Source organism: Strix aluco, chromosome 3, assembly GCF_031877795.1.
Source record: "Strix aluco isolate bStrAlu1 chromosome 3, bStrAlu1.hap1, whole genome shotgun sequence".
NCBI lineage: Eukaryota > Metazoa > Chordata > Aves > Strigiformes > Strigidae > Strix > Strix aluco.
Genome location: NC_133933.1, coordinates 98,284,528 through 98,306,178, shown reverse-complemented (window position 1 = coordinate 98,306,178; position 21,651 = coordinate 98,284,528). Strand labels below are relative to the sequence as shown.

General features: G+C 37.9%; 1 protein-coding gene across 1 annotated transcript; it reads left to right on the top strand.

The window, feature by feature from the left end:
• Window positions 1–1,704: 1,704 nt before the first annotated feature.
• On the top strand, window positions 1,705–21,332 carry DDX43 (DEAD-box helicase 43). Its single transcript, XM_074820782.1, is given in 16 exon segments — window positions 1,705–2,041; window positions 2,679–2,734; window positions 3,123–3,252; window positions 4,574–4,681; window positions 5,214–5,295; window positions 6,951–7,107; window positions 7,186–7,304; window positions 7,577–7,687; window positions 9,072–9,213; window positions 12,677–12,777; window positions 13,559–13,646; window positions 15,223–15,350; window positions 15,908–16,041; window positions 16,745–16,883; window positions 17,670–17,799; window positions 21,225–21,332. Coding segments are annotated over 16 exon segments (2,070 nt in total).
• The last annotated feature ends 319 nt before the right edge of the window (window positions 21,333–21,651 follow it).

The following is a 21,651-nucleotide window of genomic DNA, read 5'->3' as shown; positions in this document are numbered from 1 at the left end:
TCATTTGTTTTCCTTTTGAAGTTTTGTAATTTTTTATTACATGGACCAAAACACCACAAAGGAAGTTTACTAACAGAAAATGTACACAAACCAGTCTGATATGTTCAGTTTCTGGTAACTGCTTACAATAGAGTTTGCTTGAACTTCAGCTGTTTCAGCACCTCTATGAAAATTAGTTTGGAAGTTATTATTACCTTTCCTGTTAGTTAAACAGTAATTGATTGAAGATCTGCAATCAGGGGCCTGTGCAAGGAGCAGGATTCCTCAGGGAAGGCCTATCTGCTACCCCAGTTTAGCTTGAGCCCTAGGTGAAGCCCTTTCCTCTGCATTGAATCATGAAAGTTGCTCTAGAATGTTACTGCACCAAACCGACTGCCTGCTTTCCCCACTTTGCTATTCCTAGTCCTGCTGAAGATAAGCTTTAGTATTTGAGTGTAAAGTATTAAACATAGCCTGTTCTTGTGGTGAAGTCACTGCCTCTGTGGAGGCTTCAAAATCAGAGCAAGATATTTCCATCTATAGGTGACCCCCTACCTCTCTGATGAACATAATCTTAGATATTGAAATTTAAAGTTGCAGTCTCCAGAAAGGCAGATGTTCCTTGTCAGCCATTTATACCCACAGGCTATGTGAACACTGCCAAGCTCTGCCTAAGAATAGACAGAGGACAGGTAGAAAGGCAAACATGTATACACACTTTTCGTGTGTTAAACTGGGCAGTCTTGTATCATGTGCACATAGAGATAAGAGGGAAAGGTCGGAAGACAGCAGCATGAAGTTTTTCCTGTTGAGTTACCCTGCAGGTCACAACAGCCAGGCACATGTAGTAATGTGCATCCATAAAGACACATACATAAATGTCCACCTTTCAGCTCTGTGCAATAATACTACAAGACCATGCTTAAAAGGGAAATTTAAACCCTCATTTAGCAGATTTTCAGTGTAATTGGGGCAGAGAGGGGAAGTGTCTGGAGGGGGGGGGAGTGTTACCTTAGGCTTTTTTTCCTACTGTTTCGCTGTGACTGTGACCAAGCACTGGGACAGGTTGTCCTGGGAGGTTGTGGAGTCTCCATTCTTGGACATATTCACAAGCCATCTGGCCACACAGACCTGGACAACTGGCTCCTGGTGTCCCTGCTTGATCTGGGAGGTTGCACAAGACCTCCAGAGGTCCCTTCAACCTCAGCCATTCTGCAATTGTTTCCAAAATTATATCAGCCTTAGTACATTCATTCATTAAAGCTTAATTTGAGATCAATTATGACTTTCCTAAAAAATTCAGACCACAATGCATCAGCATGACACAAGCCTTGACACCTAGCAAAATTACTCAGTGCCACCCTCACCACCCAGCCTCTCCTGAGGCTGCCTGCCTCCTCCCCCCTCCGCCCCCCCGACTTCAGGGGTTTCCCACCCACTCAGGACCCACTTCGTTCCCTTCCCGTCCTAAAACACCACCACCACCTCCTCCTCAGTAGAGCCCACCCAGGGCTGCCCCGAAGCCGGTAGAGAGGAAGGCATAGAGGGGCGGGCAAGACTCAGGACCCAGCAGCCCTCAGCAGGGTTCTCCCACCCCTGCGCGGCCGCGCCGGGCCAGCCAATCACTGCTTAGCGCGCCGCCCGCCCTGGCCAATCAGCGCGCCCCTAGCCTAAGGCGCGCCAAGGCCTGACACGTGGGCCGCGGAGCCTGACGGGGGCGCCGCCATGTCTGACTGGGACGCGAGCAGCGATGAGGACGCCGGCGCGCCGAGGTGGCCGCCATCTGCTGCTGCTGCCGGGCGTCTGTCCCAGCCGCCGGCGACGCCTTCGCTGAGCCGCGCTTCTGAAGCGGGCGGCGCCGGACGAAGGAGTACTGATTGGCAGTGGGAGGCAGCAGATAGCCTCGGAGGGGAAGAGTGGGAGCCTCGAGGCGCTGAAGGGTCCCGCGGCCTGGGGGAGGCGGCGCAGCAGCGGCCGCCAAGAGCCGCCACCAGCCAGACTTGGGATGGTGTGGAGCCCCTCTGCTTCCACCTCGATAGCGCCCTGGTTGGGGCTCTCATAGGTAATAATGGCCACCCCTTCACCCCCCAGGGTGCTTGACCCACTGAGGTAAGCAGGTGGGAGAGGAGGAGGATCCAGCTGTGGAGTGGTTTGTTCTTTCGGGCCCCTGGCCCTCCCTCAGCTCCCCAAGGAGGTGCATCACTGCCTTCCATCTCCCTGGCTGTGAAATGGCCTCAGCCCCTCGTGATTCCCTTATATCTCTCTCAGCTGGGGATGACAGGATGCTTTTGCAGGTTACTGGCTGAAGAGTGGAGCTCTCCCACTCGCCAGGGTAGCTGAGCTTTTCCTCCCTAAACTGGTTGGGTTGATGTCTGTCATGGCCAGTAGTCTGTAAGTGGGCTAAAGCCCCTCTCTGGTCACTTGGAGGAAGGGTGGCTCTCTCTCAAAACTGGTTTTGCTGCTCCATCTCTTCAACTGAGGTGCTTTCCCCCCTGCCCTGCACCTTGCATTTGATTAACTGCAGAAAAAAGTTACCTACATTTTCCTGCAGTTTGGTATCAGAAGTTTTTACTTACGGATGCATGCACTTGTGAAGGTGTTAAGGTTATTGTCACAACCAAAATACTTAAGTTACCATGTGTAGTTTTTGACAGTTTGGCTTAAATTGCTGTAATACCCTCAGTGTGTCTTTATTACAGGTCAGGGAGGAAGTAAAATAAGACAACTTGAGGATTCTTCAGGTTCCAGGATAAAGGTACCATGTGCTGTGTGTCATCAAGGCCTGGACTCTGTTGGGAACATACTTGGTTTTGCTTCCATGTAAACCAAAGTTACTGCAGCAAATTGAAGGGTGTTGCAATAGGTGTAATAATTCTACTCTTTTACAAGAAGTGATAAAAACAAAGTGGAATTGAGGTTGCAACTTGACTGGTATGTGAAAGTAAGAAAAGCTTACCGATATTTTTTTTCCTTGAGTTATACATTTATTTCCCTTTCTTTTGGAAAGGGAAATAGGGTCTTTCCGTGGGGAAAGAAGTTAAAATTCAGGAAAAAAAAATCAAAGAATTATTTCAGTATGTATTCTTACATAATGTTTGTCTTTGCAGTATTAAAAAAAAATCAGTAAGTTTTTATGAACATAGGTTATAAAGGGAACCTGTGAAGTTGAAGTAAAGATTTTTGGCAGTGTTGCTGCGCAAAACAAAGCCAAGATGTTGATTGATGCTGTTACAAGATGTGGACAAAACTACATTAGAGATGGGACTGAGAAAGGTAAGAAATGTGGTTTGGAAAAAAAAATACTATGAATTGTTTTTCCATATATTTGGTAGTTTTCTGGAGTGTTTTTATATTATTAGTATTTTACCAAAGGGAATTAATTTTCACTTTGTTCTTGGACAGTGGCAATAAAACCGAAATATCTAGACATCCTTCCTTCTCAGCTATGAATGGTTTCCCCCTCTCAAACTGCCAGACATCTGTGAAAATTTGTTCCTGTTTAATGCATGCTGAATGTTATACTACTTGGTTTCTTGCATTATCAGTCTGATTCCCTCAAAATACAGGTATTGGTTTTAGTTTAAGTTTTAACATAGTATCTCTGCAGTATTAAAATTCACTTTTATAAATGCAGTCTATAAAGCAAACGTACTGATTATAGCATGGACGATGCTGACTTCTTACTACTTTCATGGGAAGTTAATGCACATCATGCCTCACTTTACTAGGCTTTATTGGTAACTTTGCCTGTTACATGGATATATAAGTAATGATTGTATGTTGAGATGCTGCTTATGTTATTGGTATTTGTCTTGTATGTGCTCCCAATGACTTTTTGCACAGGCAAACAACATCCGTAGTTGTTGATCTGAGGCACTGATGAGGAAGAAGGGATCTGAGAGTTGTGTTCTAGCATCAGAATAAAGAATAGAGTAGTTGTGAGTTTTGATTCTTAGAAGTGCCCCAGAAGGTGGACAAGTACATTTCAAGAGGCTAGAAATAAATACTTTCTTAGTATGTGTGACTGTGTTTTCCCCATGTTTACTGCTTTTCCACTAATACGTAATTGTTTTGCCATTTATATCTTCAGTGTAAAAACCCTTCTTTCTTAAGAAGTATTAACATCGGAAAAGGAGTATAGAGTGTAACTACACTGAGACTTTATTGTGGTGTCATTGGATGCTTTAGCAGTAAACCTTGCTCTTGCAGCTGTTAAAAATAAGCTTTCTGTCTGCATATCAGCTACTGGGTTCACAAGTTTTTCAAAAGCCTGCTGCACAACAAAGCCTTATTTATGGTTGTGGACCCTTATTTATGGTGGAGGAGCAACGTTTTAGAACCTATCAATACTTTAAGTAGTTGAAGATGTTGAAAATGCTTCTTTCTTTATCAGAACTGGATTTGTACAGGTTTTACCGATGTTTCAGGCTAAGACCTAGGAAAGAATTTTCTATTTAAATGCTTCATGTCTATTCAAAAATCACATAAGAGGCCTTGCAACATAAAAAGAAAATAAGGTGTTTGTTTCAAGGGGGGGTTCTGCCCCACCTTGCTGATTCTGTCAAACAGCAGCATTTTTGCACTAACTCCACAGGAAAAACTTTGGATGTTATCAAGCCTGAAGATAACCCAAAGAAATCTGTGATTAACTGGGCTTCTCTTCGAGAAAACAGAGCTAAATATGAAGCTATGAAGTGGACAGGTTAGTTCTAAAATTTTGATGGTATGGTACTTATCTTTATATGATAAATCTGCTGAATGCTTAAAACTTTTTTAATTTTTGCTTTGAGATGACTGAATTCCTTCAGTGTCCAAATTTAAATATTTGCAGTGAAGTGACCAGGTCAGCATTTCTCAGCATGATCATGAAAGGACACTGTAGTTGCTGTGTGAACTTAAATCTGCTACTCAATTGGTATTTTGACTTAACCCTTTGAAAATGTGGTTTTGTATGTGGCCACAGCAAAAATTGAAGAATTATTAAATATTATACTATATATGTTAGTAGAGATTACTTTAGAACTTGAAATGTGGAGAAGTGGTTCTTTTGTAGATACTTGTTTGTCTCAGCCTTCATCTTTTACATGAACAACAGTAGTCTTCCACCACTTTTGACTAGTCTTCTAGTACAAGGCACTGTCTGGGTTTGGGGATTTCCATCTTAAGCTTTAGCAGACTTACCCTGGATTTAGCATTTCTCACTGACCGAAGTTTGCTCTTTCTGATGGTTTAAGACTTGCCTCCAATTGAGAAAAACTTCTATAAAGAATCATCAAGGACTGCATCTATGTCACAAGAAGAAGTGGAACTGTGGCGGTAAGATCATTTCTTTAGGGAATCATCTGCTTGGCAAAAATTATTAAGGTATGAACCCCAGAAAGTGGGAGATGAAGTACTGAGATGGAAGCATTAATGTTAGGGTCTTGCAATAACTTGGATCTTGGGAATGCTTTCTTAAGAATTAAACAATAACTAGCAGATGAGGTATTATTAGTTGCGTGGAAAATTTACTTTAGGGATTAACTGCTTCTCTAAACGTGCTTGATCTAGTTGACTTTCAGAAGGGAAAAAGTTCATTGGCTTTTGGCATTTTCTTTACATTTCATGAGACGGCATGTTCATGTTTTCTAGGTGCTTCCAAATATGATTGTTCACATGTTGAATACCTCTTGGCTGCCATTTTTTTCCCCCATATACTTTAGTCAAATATCATCTTCAAAACAACTTTAAACTTCTTTACTGTTGTCTTCCTATCTGTCTATCTATCTTCCCTTTACAAGTACATCCTGGTGAGTACCTGCCTTAGTTAACTGTATCTGTTCATTTTGATCCATCAATCTACATCATTACTTTGCAAGAAAAACAGATCATCTGTTTCAAGTGATTCTGTTCAGGCCCTGGTGATGGTTTCAGCCCTTTTCAATAGTTCTAATGACATTGGTGAACATTCCTGAAGCGTTACGTTGTATTACTTTTCTTTTTGCATGGTGTCTGTTTTTTCTCTTGCATGCCCACCAGAGAAACCTTGCCACAGTGAGCGAAGCATGGAATTGACACCTCTTTCCTTAAAGTATATGTACATGTTATCATTAGAACTAGTCAGGAGAAACAGAACATTGTTCTGTAGGTTCAGAACATGCATTGAGGAATAGCACTTTTGTGATAAAGGAATTTTTTTCCTTTTTTTTTATCTGTGTGCTTTAAGGGAAAAAAAAGACAGTAATTGGAAAAAAAAAAAAATTGTAAACATGAGGAGAGGTTGAATTACCCATTCTTTTTGTAGCCCATACCCTGCTTGAAATAGAAGTATTTGCTGAATGGAATCTTCAGTACAGGACTAGAATGAAGATAAACTACTTAAGCATATTAGTACCTCTTAATTGGAGGGAGCCTCAGAACCTCAGATTTTAATGTAGCTTTTTGTATGTGATGATGTGTTTTGGGGTTTGGTTGGTTGGTTTTGGGGGGTTTGGTTTTGGAGCTTGTCTTACTGACCATGTTCTCTTTTCTAAACTGGTCTGTTTGTATTTTCTAGAGCATCCAGGGAGCTGCTCTGAAAATATTTCAGGAAGGCTTCTGTCAGAATATAGGCTTCTGACAAAGAATTCCAATCCATTCCTCTGAGTTCTGGGTTGTCTTTAGATTTAAAAACTTGTCACAGTTATTTAATTTGTAATAGAATATAATTGAAGTCTGATATGACAGAACTGCAGTTCATGTTTATAACCATATATAACTTCAAATTAGTCATTCTTAAGAAAGAATGATAATTGATGCCTCCAGGAGAAGTGTTTCTATAGTAAGGCTTTCTTAAAGGTTAGAATAGTCATAAGTCTCATTCAGGACCCTGAACTTGTTTTGTATTGTTCCAGGAGTTAAAAAGAAAAGTCAGAAATGCAGTCTTTTGTGTTAGCTCTACTTTCTCAGATAATGAAACTTTAAAGCAATTACACTTCTCTAATTCTATACAGGAAAGAAAATAATAATATCATTTGTGATGACTTAAAAGAAGGTGAAAAGCGCTGCATTCCCAATCCTGTTTGTAAATTTGAAGATGTGTTTGAGCATTATCCTGATATTATGGCTAATATAAGAAAAGTTGGTTTTCAAAAGCCTACACCGATTCAGGTATTTCTTCAATTTTGATGACTCTTTAACTGAAGCTTAAGAGAAAAGTACATTTAACTATTTGTTGTTTTATGTTAGTCCCAGGCATGGCCGATCATACTCCAAGGAATTGATCTTATTGGTATAGCACAAACTGGTACGGGGAAGACATTAGCATACTTAATGCCTGGATTCATTCATCTGACTTCACAACCAATGTAAGAACTGCTCACATGTCTGACTTGTCCATCTGTGGATACCTCCCCCCACCCCCAGCCCCCATGTGATGGTTTTCTAGTAAAGAAGATAATAAATCATAAATTGGACAAAAAATGATAAACCTGGTGGAGTAAGTACCAGATTTGTCACCATAGATTCTGTTGATAGCAGTGTACTGAGAAAGTAAAACAGTATAAAAATATTGCATGTCAGATGTGATGGACTTTGCCTAGCCTTATATACCCACATTCTAAAGATGCTTTTATTGCAGATCCAAAGGTCAGCGTGGGGGGCCGGGAATGTTAGTCCTTGCTCCCACTCGAGAACTGGCGCTTCAAGTAGAGGCAGAGTGTTCAAAGTACACATACAAAGGAATTAAAAGGTAATCTTCTCACTTGCATGTTAAGTAATTTTTTTCCCTACCACTTGCAGCTTAATTCACCTAAAATAATTGCATTTGCTAAGAGAGGAGGGGAAGGTAGTAAATGCAGTTTCTATTTTCTCAGTTTTTAGGATGCCTGTCTTGAGTACTTTCATAGTGAAAATCTATTTCTTATGTAGTTGGACTTCTCTGTATTGTAGCTTTGTTGCTTCTTGATCTGTGTGGAGAGCTGAGAGAGTCTGTCTGTGTCTTCTTGGTACCTTGCTGTTAGGTAATTGTAGACAGCAATAAGATCTCCCTGAGCCTTCTCCTCTTCAGGCTGAACAAGCCTGGTTACCAGCTTCTCGTGTCATGCACTCAATTCTCTTGACCATCATGGTAGCTGCCTGCGGGACTTGCTCCATATGGATATGTCTTGTCTTGTATTAGAGGCAGGGGGTACAGAAACTGGATGTTGTGCTTGAGTTGTAGTCTCAAGTACTGAATGAAGGGGAATCATGAGTTCTCTCAACCTGCTGGCTTACACAGCTGACTTTCTTTTCTGTGAGGTTACACTGCTGAATAATGTTCAGTTTCTTGGCCCCCCCCAAGTCTTTTCTGCAAAGGCATCTTCTAGCATGTTGGGCCTCAGCCATAGGGTGATTCCATCTCCATTTTGCTTTTGTTAAACTTCATAGGATTCTTGTCAGCCCATTTCTCTAGCCTTTTGTGGTTCTTCTGAGTAACAGTCTAGCCCTCTAGTGTATCAACTGCTCCCCCAATTTGGTTTCATCCACAAACCTGCAGAGAGTGTAGATCTTTAAGTTATTAAACAGACATTACTGTACTCTGAAACTTACTTTTAGGGCTCTCTGGTAACTTTGTATAGCATTCAGAGTTAGTCTTCTAGTCATCAAATATTGAAATGCACCTTCTGCTTCCTTCGCAAAAATACTGAGGAGTTATATAGAGCACATTAAGTTTGTGTGTAAGGCTAATACCCTACTGAGCGCATTGATTGTTTTAACAGCAAAACATCTGACTTTTTATGATACTGTTCAGAAAAATCGTGCATCCATTCATACATTCATCTATTTTTGGTGTGAATATTTTCAAAACAACCCAAAACATACTCATAGCTTAACAGCTATCTTCATTCCTTTCATGATTACTCCACTGCAATTTCAGGAGAAAGCTGTTGCTGAACTGTTGTGGGGCTATCATTCAGTGTTAAGTCCATTATCTACTGTGATACTGTCAGTCACACTTACTGTATTCCCTCCTCTTGGTAATAACAGATGATACTTTTAAAAATGAACCAACATGGTGGTATTTATTTGGAAGAGATTGACTTGAGTTGAACGTTAATACACTGCTTTTGTAAAACTTTTTTTTTTTTTTTCAGTATTTGCATATATGGTGGTGGGGACCGAAAAGGACAGATAGATGTGGTTACCAAAGGTGTGGATATTGTTATTGCTACTCCTGGCAGACTGAATGATCTTCAGATGAACAACTTCATAAATTTGAAGAGCATAACATACTTGGCAAGTAGCTGATATGGAATGAGTAATGCACCAGTTGGGAAATGGTTGACTTAGTGTGAACTTAAGCTTTGATTAAGTTTTCTTTAAACTTTTTAAATCTTAAATTACTGTACACCTTAACATTGAGGTTGGTGTTGGAACGATGGTTCATACTTACCATGATTGCATTGCAGATGTGGAAAATTCCCTAGGGAATGAATATAGTAGGATTCTAGCACAGTAAGTGTTTTAAAGATGCTAAATTGTTATCTCATATTAGTATTGTTTGCTGGTTTAAAATTCACTTTGTCAGGATCAGTTTCTAATGGATAAAATGCCTTTCCCAAGTTGTCTTTCCCTTTTCTTTTAGAGATTATGAGTGACTTAAGTTCTCATAAGAAGTTGTGCAGTAAATACCAGAGTCACAAGCAGTTAGATATTTAAATGTTTGGGTGACTGACTGTCTTTTGATCTCAGTGGGAAAATAGCCATGTAAATGTTGCTATGAATCCTTATGTCTCATTTCATTTTTGCCTTTGGCTGTGCTGGACACTTAAAACCGTTGCTGTTTTGTAAAATGCTTTCATATATTCAAATTATTTCTGAGTTACTTGTTTAACTTGTGACTTGTTGCCTAGTTTGACAATTTGGTCTGCTTTCCCTCCCTTACCTCCACCTCCGCTTCCCTCTAAGGGTTTAATACCCATTATGCAGTAACAAGTTAGCTCTAACTTTAGCTAATAGTTGTGAGCTTACTGGCAAGGCCAGTGGTGGTATAGTATCATTAGAAATTCAGCCATCTGGAAAAAAATAATATTATTGGAAGACAGGAGAGTAGCCTCATGTGGAAAAGTAACATGTAATTGCTAAGCTGGAGGAAAAAAAGGCCTGAAACCCTGCTTTCTGAGAAGTATAGGAACATTAGTCGTCTCTCTCTACTAAGGTGAAGTATGGTCATACTGCAAGCACACAGTGCTTTGTAAAGCAAAGAATATGTATGTAACCAAAATCAGATGTTTCGGTATGTGCAGGGTATACTATAATATGACATTACTAAAAAAATTACCTATCAAATTGAAAAATATGGTCATGTAAAACAGGAGAAAAGCATTTGTTGTACCACTAGCAGTTAGATATTTTCAGAAGATTGAAACCAGTGCAAGGACCACATTTTGCAGTGGTTAATGTCTCATGCCTCAGGCTTTTTGGAAATGCTGTGCTTCCTTAGTTTCCATATGAAAAGTTGGACATCCAAAATTCTGTTACCATATATTTTTCCTTGTAGTTTCTTGTACTTTTTAATATATAAGATGCTTTCTGTTTCCACAGCTTCATTGTCAATTTTCAGCCAACAAATAATTTAATCTTGCAGCCTTATTTCAGAGGCGAGAGAGGGCTGTTAGATTTCAACTTTAACACCTTGCATGAACACTCTTCATTGAAGCGCTTCATTTACAGTTTCATTTAAAGATATTGATGAGTCTTGTGAATGTTCCCAAAGTGCACTGAGTAGTATTTGCTGGTATAATTGTTTCCCAAATGACTTCCAGAGTTAGAGACTGGGATACTATTGTTTGATTAAAAACAAATAAACAAATGAAAACCCAAACTCTTAGAGATAATTGTATTTGAATATACACTATATGTGAGGTGAACTGGAGACAGGGAATTTTTCTTCTTCCCTGGCAGAGTTGCAGTCTTGATTCAGATTTTTAGGAACCCATTTATTCAAGATAAGCTGCTGTTTTTCATGATTTCAGAAGAAAGACTGGTAATTCTGTCATATGTGGCCTTTTGATTGTTTACAATACATGTCATTTGAAGATTGCTTTCTGTTTTGTTGGGTTCAGTGTAAATTGGTATTAAATAGTCAGTAATGAGTGCTTTTTTCTTTTGACTTTATGCTCAAAAAGCAGAAGTAAGGAAATGGGAGTTGTGCATGAATAATTGAGAAGCATTTAGGGGAAAGTATACTAAAAAAATACAAATCATGATGTAGGGTATAGAAGGTAGATTGGACTAGTCCTTTTATTCTTCAAATACAAAAAAAGTATAAAACTTGCCAATAACAGGAGAGAAAATTTTCACATGAAGAACTGGCTTATAAGAATTTCTTGCCGAGAAATAGAACTGAAATAAATAATATTAACAAACAAGTAAATATGTATAGACAACAAGAAACCAAATAATATGTCAGTTGTGGGGAGATTTAGCTTATAAACCAGGACTTGGCTATGAGGCCTTTGGAAAAAATAGTGCTGATATCTATCTTATGTCTATTACAGCCTTTATTCTTTATTAAGCAGCTATCAGAAATAAGGAAAGTAAACTTTCAAATACTCTGATCCATCTAATACACATATTTACATGCTTTCTTCTTCCTTTCCAGCAAAGTACCAGTGTGCTTAATAGCTTAGAAAGCTTCTGCTGCTGAAAGGGGTGTACAGTAGCCACCTCTGTATATAAAATTAGTGATATTTCAGCCTTGCTGTTTTATTAGAATCTGTTAATGAAATCTCCATGAGTCCTTGGAAAATAAGGATAATTAAATCAAGAAACAGAGTTCTTGTCTTCTGTCTCTCAGCTGATTTGTTATTTCAGAGATCTACATAGGTAATGTACTAAAAACCTTCAATAGAATAAAACATCTAAAAAGAATGGAACAGCAGAATCAAGACAGTAGAAGGGGATTATCATTGAAGTCTTATGTTTCCACATAAGTAACTAAAAAATGTCAATACTTAATCAAAGTTACATGGATCATGCTTTAAAGGAGAAAAATGAGTCTTGGATGGCAGCCTTCTTCCTTTGTATGAGACTGAAAGCATTCACAAGTGTGCTTGTATATTAGAAAAAAGATCAGTTTCAACTAGTTGTACTCAGACCTTCAGCTCATTTGTTCCCTTTTGGGTTTGGTGGGGTTTTTTTTACCAGATGAACCAAGTTTGAGCTATGGGAGTTTTTCAGTGTCCTAGTGCAAGCCAGAATGTACGGTCTGGCTTTTTTCCTACCTCTAATGAGGTACTAAATTGATAACTGATATTTTGGTCTTGTATGAGATCGCTTAACAAGGTAGAAACGAGATTCCCCCTTTAAAGTACAAAAAAAAATTTGTATTGAAAGCGTGTTGTGGGGAGTCATCGTCCCACCCCCCGCCCTGGGTTTGGTTGGGTTTGGTTTTGTTGGGTTTTTTTAATTCTGTGCTTAGTTTTAGGCATCAACCAAATCATTGTTCGAACAGCTGTTTCTTCTTCCTTGAATTTAAGTGCTCTTAAAGGTGCTGTGGTTTTTCTTGTTCTGCCCACAAATGAAAAAACTTCAAGGAAATTGAAGAGGTGAAATAAAAGTTGAACAGGTTTTGCAATACATTATGGAGTGGATTCTGCAGTTAAAATTGTTACTATTAAAATGGTCTGCTATGTAGTGTCTCGCTGAAACCCTTACTTAAGGAACTAGACATAATAAATAACCTTGTTCTGAGCAGGTTTTAGATGAGGCTGACAGAATGTTGGATATGGGATTTGAACCTCAGATAATGAAGATCCTAATAGATGTGCGGCCTGACAGACAAACTGTTATGACAAGGTATGTAAACTTTGTAGTGCTCAGTACTTGAACACTGTAAACATAAGGTTATTGTACAAGTTAACTTCAAAATAAATTTGTCGGTTTTATTAACTTTTACTAACCTAAATGGGAATGGCATTGGTCTTCTTTCTAATTCTGTCTAGTCAGTCCTAATGAGTCATTTGAAAATTTTATTTTCATTTCATATCTCTTTTCTGATGTTTTACATCAACTGGAAAAACAACTGAGTTCTTCCCGAAAAGGAACATGTCCTGGGAGTGCTAGAATTTGCCATATCAGTTTGAAATGCCACCTTCCGTTTCTCCATTTGGGACCAAATGTGTGTCCTAATTTTCTGTTCAGTGTTTCTGTGTGCTAGTCTGTACCTGAATTAATTTTGAAATTATGCAGTTTTGGGGAGCTTAACAATAGAATATCCCAACAATAATTTTTGTTACCATATTTTGTATTGGAGCTGTTGTTACAGTGATAAAAACAGACTAGAAACTTGCTTATTAAGTATCATTGAACTACTAAACTCACTTTTAGCTTCATTAGAAAGGCTGCATAACTGTTGCCTGTACTTTTAACCTGGAAAGTTATATTTAAAGATTGAGTGCTGTTTACTAGTAGCTTCTTAAGATTATTCGAAGTGTTATATGAGCTCACTACTGTTATTGCATACTTGAGTGTTTCACTGATGTATGAGAAAGAAAAGAAAGAAGAATGTGATTAATGAATTGGAGATGATTTTGCACGCGATTCTCATGTGTGTGTTTTCCCTTTGCTTGCTGTTCAGTGCTACTTGGCCTGATGGTGTTCGTCGCCTAGCGAAATCCTATTTGAAAAATCCTATGATTGTATATGTTGGCACTCTTGACTTAGCAGTAAGTTGTTCTGTTTGGTGTTTTGTTTTGTTTTTTTCTTTTGGAGAAGAACCTACACTTAAAGCAGGAAATATTTTGCTTGTAACTATGAAAGTAAATGCATGTAACTTTAAAATCAATCTGAACTTCCAAAAAACAGCTCCATATTATTCTTTTAAAGCTTCATTAAAAGTTTAGAAAGAACTAACAAAAAAAAAGTAGAAAAAAACTTTGTTCTTATGTTTCTGTAACAAGATCTTGAAGTCCTAGATCTTGAGTTAGAAGACATCACAAGCGACAAGAATCAATCACATTGAATAATGTACTTTACGGTGCCACGTGTTCTTTCCTGAACCCTTGTTTTTGCAGCCTTCTCTTCTGTTCAAGTTCTTGTTCCTTAGTTACTTTTCCTTCTGAATGTCTTCCTTCTCATGCATACAGATCCTTATCTGGATCTGCCTTTCTTAACTGCTGCTTTCTCAAAGAGAGTGGAACCTCTGTACTAAACTCCTGGAGGGCACTTGTCTAGAGCAGGAACATATGTGTTGGAGTAAGAACTGCCTTTTAAAGTCCAAAACTTTTAGTCTGTAGATGTAGTTACGTACTTGCCATGCTTGTGCAGCTATGTGTAGTTGGCTTCAGTACCAGCAGAATTTACAGAAACAGTAGTTCTTCCAAGATCTCCGCATCCTGGTGCAGAGATTGCTTTGAGTTTTGTTCTTAAATTATGAAATTTTCCTCTTCAGTTCCACTTTTTTAGTGATAGGGAATGAGGAAACAGTATCAAGTACACTTTTAGGTAGAAATAGGAGGAAATTGTGCTTTTCGTCTGTTCTGCTCAGAACTATGCTTTTGTCAAGGGGCATTGCTTGTCAAAGGCAGAGGATCAGAATTTGAAGGATATCAGATGCTCTTGTAGCTCTAATTTAATGCATTCTTCTCTTTTATAGGAGCTTCTCTTAATTGAAGAGGTGACCTCTGGGGGGGGAGGGGAAAGGATTCCCATGTGGAGAGAGAATCTATGTACTTGATTTTCAGCCCTTGTCACAAGATTATGATGCTGAGAATATCTAAACCTTTATACTACTTAGATACTATACCTTAGACATTCTATGGCAACCTTCAGATATAACAGAGTAAAGTTTTTAACAAACGGTTGTTGGAAGAATTGGACAGAACTGATCATTTCAAATAGATTACAGAATCTTCTTTAAAAGCTTGTCCTTTCAAGTAAATTTGAGTATATTTTATGTTAATCCAGAGCAAGTTGGAACAATGTCAGTCTTAAATGCTTCAATCTAATTTTCAGTAATATCAGGAATATTTATTTCACCTCACTAGTCTGCTAATCTGTACCCTCTAAATCTCTGCAAATATATGATTTGACAAACTGCTTAAAGATAAATGTTTACTATTCTCCTAAGAAATTACAAATATATCTGCATTGTTTGAACTCCAAACTGATACATATTTTGGTTTTAGAATAGTTTTTTATGGTATCATATTACTAGTTTTATAGTGTTGTAATATGGGAATTAACAGAAAAAATACTATTCTAATCTGTTCCTACTTAGCATCTCTTTTTGCTGTTTAACAGGCAGTAAATACGGTAGAACAGAGGGTGGTTGTTATTGCTGAGGAGGAAAAAAGAGCTTTCATGCAATACTTCATTGATTCTATGAAGCCAGAAGATAAGGTCATCATTTTTGTGGGAAAAAAACTTACGTATGTAATCATTTCCCGGTATCACATCTGTTCATTTTTTTCTAACAGAAATACTGGATAGTTTCTTATGTCACATAGTAACTACCAAGTGTAACAGCTGTTGTCAACAATGTGCTGGTAGTAGTAGTATTCTTTTATTTATTTATTCATTCCTCCAGACTGACTGGTAGTGTGTATCCTTTTTAATATCACCAGTGGTGGTGGTAAACCTCAATTTCACATAGTTAGAGTAGATGTTAAGATTCTTGGGGATACATTAGTGTGATGTACTGTTTACTTGCATACACAGCTGGTGTATACAAGACCTGATTGGTGACGGGGGTGGTCATTGTACCATACCTGAGCTTTTTGAGTGAACATGTATTTCTCTTTGTATGTTTACTCCTCACATATATATAAATAAAAGCAGTCTTGTTTTCATACTATTTTGTAATAAATATCAGCTGACTTAGGGTTTTGCCCTTTAGGCACATGTTTAGCTTCTGTTGTCACATTATCTTTTAGATCTTAATCTAGCTGCTGCACTACTTTTTTTATTATTTTTTTTTCTTTTTAAGAACCATTGTTTTATTTCATCCTAGAGCTGATGACTTAGCAAGTGACCTTGGTCTCCAAGGAATTCCAGTACAGTCTCTTCATGGGAACAGGGAACAGTATGATCGAGAACAGGCTTTAGATGACTTCAAGAAAGGTATGTTTGTACTTAAGTATTGGTTTGTTTAGCCGAGGTTTTTAAAGCTTGTCATATGCAGAATTTTGTCTATTTGTAAGTGCCATGTGTCTTCAGTACCATAGAAATGAAAATATTAAAGAACTCTGAATGATATGTTTACTTTGTTAATTTGACAAAAAAAATCGAAGAGATTGCCTTTCAATAAAATTTGAGATGTCCACAAGTTAAATAATTCAAGGCTTATTTTATTTTTGAAATCCCTCTGGGAAGGTCAATATTGTGTTAGTGTAAAGAACAGTTAATTTAAGTTTCAAATGATGGTGCTTTCAGTGAAACAGTTCTGCTCTTGATTATGCCAGTAGGGTTATACCTTGGGGATATATGATCGTGTGCAAATAAAACAGAGTAGTTCTGTGATAAGGATGCCAGCTGAGAATATAGCTGTTGAAGTTTCTGTTCATAAAAACTCTTTATATCAGCTAGGCGTGTTTCTAGGTTTTCCTACACCCTGCTGTTCTGCTTGTGAAATACAAATAGTAGTAAAATGACATTTTGAGTGCTTACCTTGTATTTGAAGCTAATTCAGTGTGATGTGCAACAAGCATATTTTTCCTTTATATGTTAAGAATAAGTGCATTATACACTGGAAAACCAATAGACTGGAGTATGTTTTCTGCTTATTCCATAAACTCCCATTCTCTTTCTCTTGTACTTATTTTAGGCAAAGTCAGAATACTGGTAGCTACTGACTTAGCATCCCGTGGCCTTGATGTGCATGATATTACTCATGTTTTTAACTTTGACTTCCCTCGCAACATTGAAGAATATGTTCATAGAGTAGGTCGTACTGGAAGAGCAGGGTAAGTGTTTACAAGAAAATAGTAATATATTGTCAATATTTTATGCACTGCATAGGTATTTCTTTTGTCAAATGCTAGAGCTACAAGTGATGTGGAGTGGGAAAGTGCAGAAAATGGTCTATCAAAGTATGTTTAGGTAATAACACGCTGCTTTATGTTTTGAAATTAGTTCAGAGTTAAATTTAAGGCAAAGTTTTCCACTTCTCTGTTATTTCATTGAAGTGGATGGGAATAAGGGATGTTTGAAAGCTGGTTAAAATTTGGGGAAGAATTACAGTTCAAAACAACTTCTGTATAAAAATTCTGAAATGTCACTTCCTTGTTTGTTTGTGTCTTTGTGAGCCACTGCGTTGTTTAGTTTCCTAGACAGCCCACTGGGGAAAAAAAATACATAAATTCAAAGTTTTCAGCTTATCATGGTGATACAGTTTAGTGTTAGGACTTTTGAATGCTGCTTTCCCAGGTTGGCACAAGTATGATTTTTCTTGTGTATGCGTTTATTTTAATTATGAGATGAATGTATGTCTCTTCATACTTAAATATGTTGTCTTTATGCTAGGTTTATTGTCTAAATTAGTTGTGCCTTTGCTCCGTTTTAGGTCAATTGCCATATTCTGATCTTTATGAAAAGTTGCTTTCTGTCATGAGTGTAGTAAATACTCAAGCCAATTTTATCTATGAGTCCAATAATATTGGCTGTAGTACAATTTATTACTGTATAGGTCAGTAAGAAAAGCCTAGCAGCAGTTGTTTTGAAGATCAACGGTTATTTCATTCCTTGTTTAGACGTACTGGGGAGGCAGTAACGCTTGTCACTAAGAGTAATTGGAGAGTTGCATCTGAGCTGATTGAAATTCTTGAAAGAACAAACCAAGTAAGAATACATCTTACTGGGTAAGATTTACAATGGTTCTGGGTTACCACCTGTAACAACAGTTCATGAAGGTCTGAGCCTACTTAGACCTTTGTTTGTGAGTGTTTGTAGTGTCTCGGGGAAAAAAAATTGGTACTTAAGTCTCACTTGTCCTGGATATCCTTATCTGTATTTTACCTTACAGATGAGTCCCAGAAAAGAACTGTGAACTTTAATCAAAGCCTTCCACGTCCCAAGAAAAAGTAAATAACACACATGCACAGAGAGGTCTGCAGAGAATAATAGGATCTATTTTATTTCATAGTTATTTTATTCCAGTATTTCACTTCTGGACACATATTCCAATGTTCTTGTTTAACAGTGTAAATATTAACAATATTTATATCAGAAGAAGCTCAACTATGTCAGTTTATTATATCTGACAGTTGTGATATCTGCATATACTTTTCCCATCCATCTTTCTTACAGATGTTTGTAAATAGTATGGGAAGTAGGACTGAAACACTTTTTCTCGCAACCAATCTGAGAAGTCAGAGACAGTTATATTGCTGTTTCTTGCTGTAACAAACAGTATTTTGCCTAATTTATAGTAAACCCCCAGTTCATGCCCTGACTGGAGTTGAAATTTTTAATTTGGCGAGGGGGTGGAGGGGGATGGAAGTTTTGAGTACAAACTAAATTGCATTTACCTAGGACCTGTGGTTGTTAGTGTGGACACTTACTCAAACTTTAAACCCTGAGTTAGAACTTCACCTAAATCTTCTTGTTTACAACTCTTCTTTGAAAAATGTTATGCCACATATTGCAAACCTGGGTGCTTTTGAGGCAGAAAAAGAAAAAGAAACAACAAAACAAACAAACACCAAAAAAAAAAAAAAAACACAAACCAAAAAACCCCAAAACAGAAACAAGAGTTGTCCCCTGATAATTTCTTAAAGTTGCAGGTTGGGGGGGTGTGGTGTGGTGTGTGTTTTTGGAGGTTTTGTTGTTGGTTGGGGGAGGTTGGTGTTGATTTGGGGGAGGGGTTTTAGCAAATGTAAGAGATTAAAACAGTAATGATACTTTGAAGCCACTTAAATAGAATTTAGAAGTGCCTTGTTCTGTATTCTGAGTCAGCTGTTACTATCCATACCTTGTCTCCTGCTGCAGACTGAAGTTCCCAAACTTTTTTAATGTGTGATAGTTCAACTGGGAACGGGTCTCTGAGGTCAGAGGAGAAAAGAGCACCTCCAAATCCTTACTTTCAGGGGTAACTGCTAGTCATAACATTATTCTCAAACTTTTAGTTACAGCTAATAGAAGGGAAGTATCCATACAGGCAGGGGTGTTTTTTTGCTTCGTAACAATGAAAATATCATTGCTTCAGTCTTGAAGTGTCTCATAAAAGGGGGGAAGGAGAGCAATGGAAAACATGGGCTGAGGGTTCCGAATACTTCAATTTCAGAACAAGTAAGGTGCATTTGTTCGCCAGATGTTCTCCATAATTTTAAATATACAGATAATCTCACAAAAGAAAAACAGGTACAACAGAAACATTTCTTTATCATGCTGCAGGGATCTTTATATAAAGTTTATTAAGAAGCATGAACAGATTTATTAGGGCATCATGGAAGAACACTGATCTCTGTAATACCAAGAGTGTTACATACAAATTACGGTATCTACCCTTTTCTGTTTTCTCATTTGGACTACCATACCTAGCCTTAATGTTTAGCAGATACACAGATTGTCCATGTAAAAATCTTATCAAACCACTACATGCTGGATATGGCCTCACTGAGATTTTTATGTTCCATATCCTGGCTTCTTCCCACTCTTTCCTTGTGCCTGCTCAAAAACCACTCGTGCAAGAAATTGTTGCAATTTTAGTTGGAATAAATTATTTTTCATGCTGTAGGAGAGAATCTGATCTGATACTGAGGAAGAAGATTATCCAGTGTTTTGACTGGATAGTAATGTTGTCTCATCACTTCTATTGATACAAGTCTGTACTGACTTCCAGCTAGAGAGATCCATCATTTTTCACTTTATTTTTAAACAATGTGTAAAACTTAGGCAGAATAGACTGTTCCATAGGCATCCTGTTCTGTGGACCTGTGACAGCCAGGGCAGTTGTTCACCAGTTAGAGCAATTCAGCATATAAAATATACTAGTGAGCTGACACTCATGCTAGTTTAAGAAAAGTTGCTGATAGCAAGTGGCAAGCATTGCTGAATTATAAAGCCTGACAAAGGAAGTTGGAACTGGAAAAATACACACACCTTCCTGTTCCACCAGGCCCTTTGTCCTGGCTGCATTCTTCACCTGTTCAAGCACTGCCAGGTCTAGATGTTTCTAAGGAGACTTAACAGTATTTAAATATTTACTGTACTGGTGCCACTTGCAGAGAGACAAACCACAGAGGCTGAGCAATCACATTAATACCATGCTCACATGCACTGCAGAAGCTTGCTCTTCGCGCTCTGATCAGGAAACTGCTTCAGTACCGGATGTCTTCTACCTGCTGCATGGGTACATGCTATAGCAGATTGTTGAAGCAGGCTGGCTTTGATAGATTAGTGATCTAAAACCTCTTTTGACAGTACAGTCACCCGTACTGCTTTTTGCAGTAAACATTGCATTAATGTCTGCATTATGCCTGACCTGATTTAAGACGACTTGTTGGACACTGCCTTTGTTCCATGATCTGTAAGAATGGTATGTGGGCTTTTTTTTTTTCCTTCAGTGATCAGTGCCACTCAACCTAGTAAAGTCTGTCTGTATTTCTTTGCATCTGGCCTCAGTCCTTACAAACATAGCTCTGAGGTGACAAAGTGTGCTGATGATACTATTCACCTCCTTTTCCACATAATTACAAACATGCCAGAAAGCACCGAGGATGTTAGTAAGATGCTTGTGTAACCTCCCAGTGGTGGGAGAACTGACCGTGTTCTCCTGCCCTTCTTTTCTGGTCTTTTAGCTTTGTTTTATCCATATGAGAACACTTCCTATGGCAATGCTTTCTTTAAGTACCAGAGTCTTTCTTCAGAGGCTCTTAAAACTTCCATAAGGAATTTACTATCAATCATAATAGTGTAACATTCAAATATATATAGTATGGTATCACCTTTTTGGGCCACTGGATGTTTCTTCCAGCTGTTCATTATCACTGAAACATACATTTCTATCTGAAACACAAATGTTTTATTTAGCTGGTTATATGTTGTCATCAGATATGGTGATACGAACATACTTATGTAATTGAAAATCCAGGGACACTGCTGGTTATTTTTTAGTGTATTGTAGTATAATTTTATGTAAAAAGATGTCTTTGCATCTCTACAGAAAAGACAATCTGCAAAGTGACAGGAGCAAGATAAATAACAAAATCAAGTGTCGGAACACACAATAGTGGTTTTGTAAATCAGAGTCTAAAAGTTTAGATTCATTTAAAACTAACCTTGGTCTTGTGCTGATTTCTTATCAGGTAGTTCCTAATGAGCTTATTGCAATGGCAGAAAGATACAAACAATTTCAAAACAGAAAAGAAATTGAAAAGTGTGTACGAAGATCTCAGAGAAAGACCTCAGAATAACTGTAATCCCTTGAAGTTACTGAAACAAAGTAAGTGATTATAGTTAGTGTTGGCATATACGGGCTTGAATTTAGAAGTTTCTTTTCTCGGTTGATTGTTTTCTGTACCTGTCCCATTTAAAATGCATTTTTAAAAGTGGCTTAGAAAAGAAAAATGGATTAACTTTATATAGAAATAAATCTAGTTTTGTATTTGGGCACTATTTTTCTTGTGTGATGTGCATAAATTCTAAAGCCATTATCTATTGGTTAAAAACAAATATTGTGGGTTTATTGGGGTTTTTTTAATTAAATGTAGTGTTAATATATAAGAATGTAAA